Source organism: Polyodon spathula, chromosome 1, assembly GCF_017654505.1.
Source record: "Polyodon spathula isolate WHYD16114869_AA chromosome 1, ASM1765450v1, whole genome shotgun sequence".
NCBI lineage: Eukaryota > Metazoa > Chordata > Actinopteri > Acipenseriformes > Polyodontidae > Polyodon > Polyodon spathula.
In genome coordinates this window covers 28,084,653-28,099,444 of record NC_054534.1, presented here as the reverse complement: position 1 = coordinate 28,099,444, position 14,792 = coordinate 28,084,653, and the positions used below count along the sequence as shown (strand labels likewise).

At 37.3% G+C, this 14,792-nt stretch overlaps 1 protein-coding gene across 1 annotated transcript in view; it reads right to left on the bottom strand.

Moving 5' to 3' along the window:
* Positions 1–270: 270 nt before the first annotated feature.
* The window catches only part of LOC121316790 (ras-related protein Rab-3C-like), a 50,558-nt gene continuing 36,036 nt past the window's right edge, over positions 271–14,792 (bottom strand). The window contains exons 4-5 of the mRNA XM_041251993.1: positions 6,702–6,826; positions 271–4,480 (exon numbers count right to left, since the gene is read on the bottom strand). Coding sequence (XP_041107927.1) covers positions 4,290–4,480; positions 6,702–6,826 — 316 coding nt within the window. The 3' untranslated portion in view covers positions 271–4,289. The remainder of the gene's footprint in view (positions 4,481–6,701; positions 6,827–14,792) is intronic.

The following is a 14,792-nucleotide window of genomic DNA, read 5'->3' as shown; positions in this document are numbered from 1 at the left end:
TCCATACAAGATAAATAGAATAAAACTGTGCACAATGATATATCATTAGTTTAGGTCCACAAGGTTATATTAGAAAGACATACATATATTTGTGAAACAGCTGTTTAATATCGCCACCGCCACTATAGCAACAGGGTTTAAATACACAACCTTACTAAATTAATAACAGGCAGAAAAAAAGGTGAATTGACTTATTATTAATATTATTTAATTTTAATAATAATAATAATAATAATAATAATAATAATAATAATAATAATAATAATAATAATAATAATAATAAGTTTAACCAGTTTAGCTACATCTAATATTCAAAATAGCATTTACAAATAATATTGTAAAAATATAAAAGGGACATGAACATCACTTAGTGCTCATTGCAGCTGTTGATAAGGTATTGATAGGTGTTCCCCAGTCGGCACTACTATCTATGTACGTGCTTCATTGTGCCTTAAAAAGAAGAAGAATAGAAGTCAAGGATACAACTTGACTTAAAATCAGCTGTAAGCTTATTTCTTGGAAATCTCTGGAGAGAGGCAATGATGGAAGGATAACAATGACATCACACAGTAAGTAGATTTGTTTTGTGTTTTAAAGACATTTCACTTATTTAGGTGCCCAAAGATGCTTTTTAAAAGCAAGCCAGTGGAAGCTGGCAGTTAACTTTAACATCTGCAAATAGGTAGCGTTTCACTGGGTTGATTCAGGATCAGATTCTCACTGAGAATCTAGCCGAACGTGTTGCAGTGTTTTCACTTAATGTTACCATTAAAGGAAATCAAAGGCATATATGCAGTTATGCTTCAAACATGCAGAGGTATGAACCTACATTTAAAACTCACTATAATATCTGATTACTCTTTGCATTGTCCACTTAATGTGTATTTTGACTTGCAGTAACGCTGCTGAAGTGACCTTCCAGGTGAGATTCTACAGTTCAAAACACAAATACTAACACTAATTCACAGATGCATTTGTAAAGATTTATTCAAATGATCATTTTTAAAAAGGACTAATTTATTATCCTGAAGAGTATACTATCGTACTACAGTATTCACTTCTATTACAGCGGCATACATCAAAGTACAACACTGGCAATGCCAGTAACTGAATTATTTTGAAATAGTTTGTGTAGAAGCACACATTTTATTTCACCCACAATACATAATATTGATTGTAGGGCTGCAAACTTGACTGCACAGAAACTAATGAGAAGTCACAAGCATATAATTAAAAAAAAAACACAAAAAAAAAACCCTGATGCTGCTATTTTTAGCACCAGGCTGTCAAGTTTACAAGCCTGCAATGCGTTGTTTCACGGTACAATATTATACAACAAACTAAACCAAACTCTAATTATTTTTTCACACTGGCACTCACAATATCACACAATTACAGCAGATATACATGGTTACACCAGATTATACACAGGGAACAGCTCATTATATATTGCACGTCTTGGCCCATTGCTCCTCAGAACTGAGGTTGCACAAACTATAAAAAAGTCATTTATTCTTATTTACTATTTCATGCAACATTTAAGACAATACACTCAAAACTTATGCCCATTCTCACAGTTTCATTTCACGCAAACACAACAGACTGTCTGCCAGTAAAACCATTTACGTTAACATTCTTAAAATTGGAATTTATTTCTAAAATGTGTGTACCATTAAACAGTTTTTTTTTTTTTTCAGCTGCTCATTTAATTAAAAACTAACTAAAATTGTGAATGAAAACTACGGGAAATAGAATCATATATTTTTTAGAAAGCTAATGAATCTGCATGGTCATGTCTGTATTAAGGTTGGTACATGTGTTTACTAATCTTTTCAGCAAACACGTTTGTTGAGAGTAGAAAAACGGAAGTATATTAACAGGATTGCACAGAAATGAATTTGGGTTTTACAGGCTATAAAGTCTGACAGCATTGTGATGGCAAAAAAAAAAAAAAGACAAACCAAGGTGTTTTCAGTAGTTGTTCTTGAAATGCATCACTATTACTTTCAGAGTGTGGGTCTAATGCTAAGAAATCTATGAAGAGAAATGCACTCAAAATAAATACTCAGCAGACAACAGACAGGCAGTAAAAGAGAAATGTAAAGCAAAAAATGAGCAAAGTATATTGCATTAGTTCGTACTATTAAAAAAAGGAAACCCATTACAAACTTTGAGACTTTAGGCCCATATTTGGGTTTCACCAATATACTGGCAAATGCATAATATCAAATAAAAGTAGAGATTTAAAATAGTGGGGTTTTTAGAAAATATTTTACATATATTTTAAGCTAAAGTATGGCTGTATGAATGCTTAACAATAGTCTTTTTCTGTATCCCAGAAGGTCATCTTCTATAAAAAAAATTAAAAAGGTGACCTAGTGTCTTTTTTAGAAAGCTGTAGTGTAAATGAATAATAATAAAAAATAAAACAAACTGCAGAAATGTAGAGACTGTGAATACTATTTAATACACTAAGGCTGTTAAAAGGCCACACATTTTTCAGGTAGTTTGTATTTTGCAGTGCACTGAGGTATAACACAGCCAAACAGAACAGTAGTTGAGGACTCAGCAGTGTTTGAGCCCAGGTACCAATCACATTAACAAAGGTCGGATACATACAGTACATAAACTCATACACAGGGTACTGCAGTAAACAAACAAGCCACATTAAGCGTTTAAAAAAATAAAAAAATAAAAAATAGAAAGTGAAAAACAATATATTGTTGTCATGTAGAGAGATGACCTCAGTAAATCAAGCTTGGAATACTGCAGTGCATAATCAAAAAGTCTTGCAACAGAGCCTAAAGCAGATGATCAGAAAAGTTCCAGCAGAATATATACATACATCATTCGGTTGCCAGAAAATAGTCCCACACTGCATTTTTTGTCAATGTTGATAATTGCCTGTGCACTTTAAAATGTAAAAGAACAGTGATGCTAAATTCATTCAGGTTTTTCTGGTAAACTAGGTACAGCTACTGCAAATAAACAAACAGTTATAGTTTGTATATGTGAATTTACAGACATCTTTCACCCAGGGAGGGATTTCATTATTTGGCATCTACTGTATTGGGAGATGTGAGCATGCTTCTTGAGTTCATTATCATGCTTGATCTGAATCACAAAATAAATACACTGTAGACCAACAAGGTTGTTCCAATTCAGAAAGCATACTAACATGTATTAACTAGGAGCCCTGTTTGACAAGCAAACCCAAGGCCTAATTGCCTGTAATAACCCTATCTGAAAGATATAAAACTAGCAAGAAACATGCTAAAAATGTTAGTTTTAATCAGTTAAAATTGTTTTATTCCTTTTAGAAAAGTGTGTTTCCCTCTGCATTTGTTTTGTTAAATAGAACCCTAGGGTCTGCTTTTGTTTTACTCAATACACTTGGAAATTGAGGTTAACACCAGATTTGACTGTTTGCCAGAAGTCTGCACTGCACTTATATATGCACTGTATATAAGAAAGTGTGTGCACATGTGTTAATACAAGCGGTTCAAAATCTAGCTTTATAGAACTTTTTCACATTTAGCGCTACAGAGTGAACAACCTTTTTCGGTTCTCATTTGGAATCTATCTTGCATGCTTTCATATCCTACGACAAAATGGCACAAGTCCAAACATCACTGAGAGTATGTGGCTTTACATAAGGAAAGTAGTTTTTAAAAATGAGCTGTTTAATGTAGGCTTAAAAAATATCTGTCCCATATATTGATATATAAAGAGAATACATACATGGAGCGCTGTGTTTAGTTCACTCATGTGGATAGCTTTAAACAGCCACTCGCCCTTTATGGGTTTGTTACTTATTTGGCCATTATTTTTTGTGAAAACTACAGTATTTCATGAATGTTAATGGAGTAAGCTAAATGTATTAAACTTATCTATATTGGATTTGCTTTGAAACTTACCAGTGCCTGTAAGTGACAAACATCACCAACTGGTACATAATTTGGTAGTCTACCAATTTACTGATGTCATAGTCAAAACAATAAACAAATATATGATTTTGTTATATGTAAATCGACATATTACCACTGACAAGTACTTCTTAGTGTATGTACAATCACCTTGTGTAGTTTTGTTGACTGCTCCACTAAGTGCACTAAAACAAGACATTTCCAGAGAACAGCACTGCGTACATAACAGCAAAAATGCAACTTTTTTATTCTTTATCATTTATTAAGATATGGATAAGTGAACATTTTAAAGACTAAAATCTAAGGGTTTTCATACCTTGGCCACGACACACATTACGACTGCCTCTGAGATGCTCGCAGTTATTAACAGCCACAGTTGGGTTCTTGTAGCGGAGGAGGGTTTTCTGTTAGCTTTGTGTTCAGTTTCCCAGCGGTGGCAGCAGGGTTGGTTTCTAAACTCTCTGACATCCTGTCACAGATGATGTCCACAAGCTGCTCAAATGTCTGTTTAACGTTTATGTTGTCCTTTGCGCTAGTTTCAAAGAATTCAAATCCTTCAAAGACAAACAAAAACATTGTTATTATATACAGGTTTATGTTTCTGCCTTCTACAGATTACCTACACAGCCAATATACTGCTCGCCATGATTAATCTTTCTCAAGCAATATGAGATTTAGAAAATCCATTTCAATTCTGTGTATTGTTTATGCCTCTTGTTTTCATTTTCTTAAGAACCTTGTATTTTTAAATTGAAGGTTACAATGCACATTAAAGTTGGTTCTGTGTAGAAGGCAGCGATTTATACATCCTGTAAAAAAGATAACATTCTGGTAGAAATGTATCCTGTATGTGGTTTTCACTGTATACAGTATTACTCCATGAGTGAATGGAGGGTCCCGAGAGGGAAGAAGTGAATGATCTCAGATGTAGTATATTTATCCATATTAGGAATTAAATAAAATAAATAGCTACACAAGTCATATAATACCACAGAGCTCTACCTATATAAACTAAGTGGTTTGTGCTAGGCTAGCTATGAGGGTCAGCGAATGAGACATCTGAGAGAGCAAACGTATAAATGGGCAACAGCTAAAATACTAAAAAATTGTGAGTGAGCTGTTTTCTTTTTTTTAAATTTGGAATCGCCAATTATTTTCAGATTTTCTCCCCAATTTGAAATGCCTAATTATTTTTATTTCAACCCAGCCCACCGTTGCCACCCCCGTGCTGACTCGGGAGAGATGAAGATGGATACACGAGTCCTCGAAAACGCGTGCTGTCAGCCGTCTGCTTCTTTTCACTCTGCAGGCCCGCCATGCAGCTACCTCAGAGCTACAGTGTCAGAGGACCACGCAACACTGGGCAACTTACAGGCAGGCCCGCAGGTGCACGGCCATACTACAGGGTTTGCTGGTGCGCGGTGAGCCGAGGACATCCTGGCCAACCTAAGCCTTCCCCCACCCGGGCGACGCTCGGCCAATTGTGTGCCGCAACCTGGGAACTCCCGTCCACGGTCAGCAGTAGAATATCTTGGACTTGTCGCACAGGGTTGGAGACCCTCAATTCTGACACTACATTATTTAGTGATGTGAATTCTTGTTTTTTGCCATAGCTCGCTTGTGAAGTGTACTAAAAATAATCAGGCCAAAATCGTAAACATTGTTAATGAATTGTCAGTGATATTTAATAATTTATATTAAATAACTAGTAATTAATAATACAAGGCTTAAGATAATTGGTATATCATTAAATAAATAAAACCACAGACCTATAACGTTCACACTAATTAAATTAATATTCAATATTTTTTAAAAAATATTTAAAATAATTCAGTAAGCAAGGCTATAGTATCAGCAAGAGACTGTAGGAAAGGTGTGGCCCAGGATCTCAAGGCCAGCCAAGGTTGGTTGTTAGAACATGCAGCTGCAAATGAGGTGGATGAGAGGACGAGGAGAAAAAACTTTTGAAAAAATTAAGTCCTAGCTTTAGGTTATTGTGATAAACCAGTGAGGGAAAGAAGAGGGCACTAGAATAGCAGCAAGCAATATCGGTATTTCTAGTTTATATATATATATATATATATATATATATATATATATATATATATATATATATATATATATATATATATATATATATATATACTTACTCAAAAGAGATAACTTCCGCATATTTTGGTATGTTTAACATACCTTTGTCAAGGGTACATGTGGTTGTAAACAAACTGTGGAGGTAGTTATAGGCTTTTGATGCCATGGCAACGACACTCACTTGCACACTTTAAAATGGCATATTACATTTTTTTAACAAGCCCAAATACAGTGATAAGAACCTCAGTGGAAAAGTGAATACAGCTTTAACACTAGAGGCTCCATCAATATCACGTTGTCATGCACAATGTTCTTATGATTCTTATGTATTGTCATGCGTGGTGCGGAAACTCTCCTGTCATGCGGCAGGGTAAATACCTTTACACTGTCAATGACAGGAAACCAAAACACACTGTTTACATCATTTCAATGTTAATGCTCCCATATGTAACTGCATACTGATTTTTATTTTTTACCTGGATATTTATTCTATTATATCATCTTAAACAAATAACAAATATTTTGTTGTATTACAAATGCCTAGTGATAATCAGACAAAAAAAATAGGTATATTAAATGATGAATCACTAAAATAAGTAAATGTACGTGTTAATATACTATAACAATTACTAATATTCTACTATATCTCATTCCTAAATAAAAGGTAAAGTCGAATCCGCCTACCAAGCTGTTCTGCTAACTGCTTGCCCCTCTCAGCGGAGATTACTCTTTCATCTTCCATGTCACATTTGTTACCAGCCAGTATCACCTGTGCATTGTCCCACGAATAGGTTTTGATCTGGGTTGACCTAGAAAAGGACACAGAAAATTAAAAGTAGGGTAAGAGATGATTTCACAAAGTCAAGTGCACACTCAAGGAGCGAGGCACAATTACTGTTACAAGCTGACTTGGAAACGTAATGCTGATTCTGCATATCACACCGTATCAGCCACTGTGCATTGGTTCCCAGCTACTCCCAGCTGCGGCACACAATTGGCCGAGTGTTGCCCGGGTGGGGGAAGGCTTGGGTTGGCCAGGATGTACTCGGCTCACCGCGCACAAGCGACCCCTGTAGACTGCCCAGGTGCCTGCAGGCCTGCCTGTAATTTGTCCAGAGCTGCGTGGTCCTCTGACACTGTAGCTCTGAGGTAGCTGCATGGCGGGACTGCAGACTGAAAAGAAGCAGACGGCTGACGGCACACGTTTCGGAGGATGCATGTGTGCGTCTTCGTCTCTCCTGAGTGAGCGCGGGGGTGGCAGCAGTGAACCGGGTAGAAATAAAAAAAATATTGGGCTTACCAGATTGGGGAGAAAATTAGAAAAATAATTGCCGATTCCAAATTTAAAAAAACAAAATGAAAAAAGTGTTGTTTGGTTCAATGTCAACTAATTTCAGACCACAGCCTTTTGGTTTTACAGTAATTATTCTGTCAAAACTACGCTATGTGCCCAAATTTTTTCAAACGTACCTATAAATTTGAGACAATAAAGTTGTAATTCATAGCGATGAAGAAAAAGCTTTCCTGCACTGTGACTCACACTACAATGTTGTTTAAAATGTGTCAGCTGCTATTCTGTTTTGCGATAAACTGCTTTCATTACAGCATTAATTTAAGATAATTTATTATAGTGACTAGGTTATTAATATATTTCACTAACCATTAAAATCTGTGTAACAAGCCAGGTTCGCCAATTCACTGGTCATGAACACAAAACATCTATAAGTAACTCTGAACATCTGTTTACGATGTTTATCTTTTGTAATCACTATGTCTAATGTTGTTATTTTTAAATGGTTCTTTATCTGAATACTAACATTAAAAAATGCTGTATTCAGTGGACTATAACTAACTGTACACCTTGTTGTGTGCATATGTCTCACTCAGTAAAAATATATGGATAATTTCTTCTACCCCTTTACCTTTCTCTAAAACACAAATCGTAATAATAATATTTGTCTTTGATAGTGTGATGTAGGTTGCCAATCAGGCAGGTAGGAAGCATACAGGTAAGCGCTTTTATTTATTATCACAAACATATACAAGCAAGTCACCTAGCGTAGGCTTCTAGGGAGACAAGGTTTAACACATAGACAGAGTTTTCATACACAAAGGCGGACAAGCTATTGATAGCAGTCTGTCTGTCACTTTTTCTTAGTGCTTGTGTCAGCATTCCAATTTAGCCCTACAGCAAAAAAGCCCTTGTACAATCTTTTTTTTATGCTCTTGCACTACATTTATAATGATGTATTGTCACTGTTATCTTCATCCCTAGCACTGCTTCTGTAGGTATGGACTTCAAGTACTGATCATTCTACTGGATCAGGAAGAAGCTACAGAAATGGCACTTCCAGCACACACAGTTCCCATAAGTGCGATATAAAAGGAAATGGAAAAGATATAAAACAGGTTATGAAGGCTCATCTATGGGAATAGGTCCTTTTTACCTGGTACCTATGGAAACCAGAAGGACAGTCTCTGTGAAAGCTGTGGTTGAGAAGCACTGACAGTCGTGGGCCCTGCATTTCAACTGCTGATGCACGACATGACCTTGAGGCGCTACAGCCCCAGTGATGTGGCCTTGAACCTCAATGAGCCCTTAAAATGAAGAGCAAATTGTGAGGAAGAGTAAACAAATAGTTTCTAGGTTATAAAAGAAACAACAAGGCAGAAATGAATAGGTGTAGAGAGGCTGATATATTAACTCTGAGGACCCAATTTTCATCAAAGGGCAAGGCATTAATGTATTCATGTTAATTTCATTAGCGCTTGATTATAGGGCCTATTAAGGTGTCAGACAAAAATCTGAGGAGTGGCCTTGTTTTCATTTTCAAATAGATTTTGAGACAGGACAAATGTATGCCATTGAGCTAAAGAAACCTCTTTGAAGCAGCTCTTCAAAAAGCAAACGCTATTGCTGGGAAGCTACTCAACACAAAATAAATAAGGAGCTTGTGAGGGACACAATGTAGGAGACAGTGTACAGAAAACTAACAAGTAACGTAAGTTATCAAAACGTATTATAAAATACATAAACAAAATGATAACGCTTAACAATAAATTACTTTTAGCAATTCTGTATTGTACAGATACAGTTTCTGCACTGTACTCAATAAAGGACTCCATGGTGAAATGCAAACAAGAAATGTATATTTTATTATTATCGAAAAATCACAGAAAACATATGCAGGGTAAGAAGTATTCCACATTAATTGGGAAGTCATTTTCTCCTGATTCTTCACTTTCCATGGATTGGCCAGCGCTAACCAAATTTTGCCACAGTCCAGCGTTTGTTATGTTCAAAATCACAGCATGGGGGGATATAGCAGGACATAACAAATTAAATATTGAAAACCAGTAGCTGTACCAGTAATGGACACCCTACAGTGGCTGCTACAGAACACACTCCCCATAGTGGAACTGCTGGTGGTATTAGTGACATGATAGCGTTTCATCCTGGGATCTACACCTCATGCATTGCTAGGGCTATACAACATTCAATAAAACAACATTTCAACACTACTGCTGCCTGTCAAGTTCTTTCATTCTTTTGCTTGCGCTCTGGAAGAAATATTAATATAAGAGTTCATACATAGGGGACTGCAAATTGAGATTTCACTGGGTGAGTTTCAGTCATGGCACATGCTTGCTAAAGTGACATACTGTACAGCCCAGGCTTTCAAACCATGTGTCTAGAGAAAATACTGTAAATGATACAGAGCCTTCAATTCTGCAGCCATGCCAATGAAATGTTTACTTAATTGGTTTTAATATTAGGTCACATATACCAACTTAAAAAAACCCATTGTGGATCGACTAGTTAAATGTTTTGATAGTACAGTAGGTATGTCTTATTGGCAACCATTTCTGTTAAATCTGCCGCATTGCACACTAGCATTCGGTGATGCTGTGAAAGACGTTTAGAAAGGATTCGAAGACACTTTCCACTGATAAGTTGTTCCACCTTGTCAGCTCAGTTAACATTAATAAAAGCAAAGCTCTTCAATCCACTGTATATCCTTCATAATGTGGAAAATTATGCTGCTATTATTTTCCAACAGGGTATTTTAATTCTTCATTGTTTATATAACAATACAATAATGAGAGATGTGACCTTTTCTGCTGAAATGTTACATTTACTTAGAAATAAATGAAACACGATTAATTGGTTTGTTTTTCCAATTGAAATATTTGTCTCCATGGAACAGTGAGATGACAGACATTCATCAGTCATGGGTTTAGCAACCCCCACTCAGGAAACAAAAATCACAGGAAAAAAAAGCTTTTAACTAATAATATCGAATGTGAGCTGCAGTGCTCAGCAGTATTTGCTTTCATGGTAATTGTATCAGATTATTTCTCTGTCTGTAAACTGTACAAAAAAGGGGTTACTGTCTGCTACAGCAGGCTAGGCAAAGAGTAAATAAAGTTCAAACAGAATACTTAACTTGCACTATATAAATAACCTTAAGCTGCTTCTAGCTAAACTATGCAATATACATGCAAGTTTAAGAAGCATTACAAAACTATTCAGTACCATCAGCCAATCAGCTTCGAGTTCTAGCAGGCGCTAAGACAGTAGACGCTTATGGAACGTCTCAGTACTGACTGTGAATCAAATTTAAAATCAATCTGTGCAAATGCAGGATTTTTATTTTTGACTTGCTGTATTTTTAAGCATAGTTCACATCTATTGGACAGTAAATAATAAACAAAGACACAATTGATCCAAATAAATTTTATTATCCACCAAAACCAGCCAATCAATAATTTGCATTGATGAAATCAACCAATCCTGTACCTGTAAGTGTAACTGGAGCACAGACACAGCATCTTTCAACAACAACTTCACAGGGCAGAGCTATGGCCCCTGATAGTGTTTACTGACAGAGTTAGTAAACATATACACATGGAGAGAGGGGTTCCGCCTCTTCAAGGCCCAACATTTACTAGCAATTTACTCGATAGACACGATAAACAGGAGGGGGGCTACCGTCTTTGAGGTGACCCGACATACGAGAGGGGCATCGTCTCTGAGGTTACCCGACATACGAAGAGGCTTGCGAACTGGAAAGAAAACATAAAGTTAGTATTTGTTAAAACATATAATACGTGGTGTTCCGCCTCTTCAAAGCCCAACATAATAGAAGGGGGGTTCCGTCGCTGAGGAGACCCGACAAACAGGAGAGGGGCCACCGTCTTTGAGGAGACCTGACAAACATGAGGGAAACCACCGCTTGGGGACCCTCACATAGAGGCATCAGACCTGAAAGAAGAATTCCAAAAGAAACATACATGCAGATGGAAGGGTTTGGCCGGGGGTCCCCTCTGACTCATGGAGAACCCTCCTCTATGAGGTAAATGAAGCAGAGCTTAACAAAGGGTTGGAGAAAGTGGAGTCACTAACCCCCCAAAAGATGGACCCCCGGCTCCCCGCTGACGCAACGTGAAGAAGAAAAAAGAGAGAACCGCCAATGCATAAGAAAGAAAAAAAGAGAAAACATTTAGACAAAAGAACACAAACACTTAACGTGACAAAGGGGTTAGTATACTGTACCCTAATGACTATGTGAAGACCCTCTGCACAGTGGAAAGAAAAAAAACCTTTTAATTTTATTTCTTAGGGGGAAATCTTTGGTGGCTCAGGCAGAATGGACTGATGTGCGGAGCATATTTCAGATGATGAAGAACGAATATAAGTTTCGACTACAGATGAAGTCCAGCGCCCCATATTTTTAACTAAATGCTGGTTAATGTTGGCTTTTGCAGCTGAAGTAGATGCCCCTATTCTAAATGAGTGAGGAGTGTAGAACATCAAGCGAAATTGATGCTGAATTCCTGACAAATATAGTCTGATTGTAGCTGGTGCCAGATGTAGAGAGTCCTTTGCATGCACTATGAACGCCAAGATCCAGTCCTGGTTGAATGAAGTAGGATTAATCATGCTTTGTAAACAAAAAGTTACATAACATGCCCAACCTGTAGAGTACGAGGATCTGGTAGATGGGGCAAGTGCTGATGCCATATAATCTTGAGATGAATTAAGAAGTTTATTAATAGTTGGATTTAGTTGAAAATCAGCTGATTGAACTGTGGAGTTGCTGCTGGATATTGCAAAGCTGTGGGCAGCAAACTGTGAAATTTGGAAATTTGTAAACGAGAAGGAGCATCAGCTGCATTATTAAAAATGCCTGGTAGGTGGTGAGCTTGTATTAGGAAATTATTAGAGACTGAAATCCATACTAGCCGCCGCAGCAATTGCATGATAAGAGGGGAAGCGAAACGTCCTTTATTTATAATATGCACTGTATTTGAATTATCACAGTAAAATAGTATTGATTTCTTAGACCAAAGATGACCCCATAGCTGGGCAGCTGCTACTATTGGGAATATCTCTAACAGAGCTGTGGATTTTAGATGAGGAGATATGTTTTCGATTTCCTCAGGCCATGTACTGCAAAAGCACTGATTGTTAAATAGACCTCCGAATCCCAGAGATAAGGCATCAGTAAATAAAGCCATATCATGTGGAGCTGAAATGAAATCATCATAAAACATAGACACCGTTCCAGTGCTGAATAAGCACAAACCACATTTTAATATCTTTCCTAGCTTCTGAGGAGATATTTATATAGGAGTCCAGATTTTTTTGCTGTTGATGCCAGCGCTAGCAGTCGAGATATAAACATCCTCCCCTGTGGAATGATACCTATTGCAAAGTTAAAATAATCCAGCAATGAAAGCAGTGCCCGTTTTTTAATTGTTTTACTGATCTGAAAATCCTCAATGAGCAAACGAATATGGTTAAGTTTAGACTCAGGCAGGCTAGCTTCAAACTTTTCTGTATCTAGAATGATTACAAGGAATTCCAAAGAATGAAGGGGGTTGATTGATTTCTCTTCTGAAAGCGGAACGCCAACTTCAGAAAATAAGCTTTTAACCAAACAGGTGACAGAGAGACGGATGGATTGGCATTACTTTAAATGCGTCTGATATATCTGCTTTTGCTAACCAGGAACCACGACCTGCTAATTTAATTGAATGTATTACGTCTGCAATAGTGATGTAATGCAGGGAAAATTGATCTTGGGGAATTAATGAGCGCTGCTGCTGCTTGACCCCTGTGGTGCTGATAAATCAATAATGAGATGCTTTTTTTTTTTTTTCCCTGACATTTTCCTCGTAGCAATGGCGATAGGATTAATTCTATATACTGGAAAAGGAGAAGCTAAAATGGACCGACTATCAATCCTTTTATAATTTCTTTTTTGATGAGAGATTGCACTAATCGTGGTTCTTGAGTCGCTGAATAAAGATTTTTGCTTTTGAACGAGGAAGAAGGAATTTGAGTCAGACCGGTTGAAACACTTTTTTTTTTTTTTTTTTTTAATCCGTCGATCAGGTAATTAATTAAATTACTGTCGGGATGATTGTGTAATTTATTTGATAATGCCGGGATGTTTATAGGAGTAAAGACTGTGAGCATCGGGGAAAGTCACTTGCGTTTTAAAGGGCAGATTGCATTAGCGTGAGCGTCTCCACAATTGTTGCACATGTGGATAAGATTGCATTGCTTATTCAAACAGAAGCCAGTATTGAAATTGTTGCAGATTCGTCTTCCTCCTGAAAATCTAATACTGCGCCCGTATTTGTCTTTCCTTGTGGATTGATCGAGGGGAGATGAAGAATGTATAGGATTAGGTACTGAAGATTTGTATGAATTAGCGGCGAAACCAGGTGCTTTAGATGTTGATGCAATTGCAGCTTTAGGGCAGAGGGATGTTGAGTGAGCTGTTGAAGCACAGACCCCACATGCGTTAGCTCTTAAACCACCATAAATTCTGTTAAATAGATCTGGGTCAGGTTGTGCCCAATTGATGATGTAATTATCTGCTGCCAATATCGCTGCTGCTTTTGCAGAGAATGCTTTATGATACTCAAAAAACATAGTCCCTCCGTATCTGACAGACAGCTCCACGATGTAGTATTCGTATGAGTCCAATTCAGCTCTGCGGTTAGGATATACCGAGCATAACACATCTCTGAATATGGAGAAAGCAAGGACAAATTCCCCTAATGTAAGATTTTTAAACAGTCTGGGATCTCTGGATCTTACAGTTGCTGCCAAATCTCTGCAATCCACTACTCTATGGTCCAAGAATTCCGAAATCGTCATTAATAGTGAAACAAGATTAATGTCCTTACCTTCGAGAATGTTACGTCTGATTTATGGAGATATAGTGTGACGTCTAGCGGTAGTTGGAGAAGAGTATGTAAAGGCAGTAGCGAGGTTGTATATTGGAGGATCTGTTTCGCTGGCTGAAACTAGGGCTGGACCAGAAGAAGCTGTAGGCGGCACTGCAGAATTAGATGCTGGAATTAATGACAGCGCTGTAGATTGTTTTCCCTGTTCCACATTAGACACCCTTTTATCTAGATCCAACAGTTGAGAACTGACCGAAGATAGAGTATCGGCAAAAGGCTGCATAAATGATTTCATCTCGTTAACTATTTGCGAAAGTTGGATTTCAATGGCTGGCTGCTGGTTAGCGGTGCTAGTTGTGGGGTGATTTGATCCTGAATAGACTGCCTGCTGTCTCTTTTAGGACACTGAGTGGCTGGGAGCTGCTGATTATGTTTTTTCAGAGGAAAGACTGGTTCTGCTGAAACTAAATTGCAATAGAGAATAAAAAGAGACCCTCTATCACTCCCTGCTGGAATCGCGTTACTGTTTTTAAGGAGGGTTTTTATCAATTTATTCATGGGCCAGTCCTT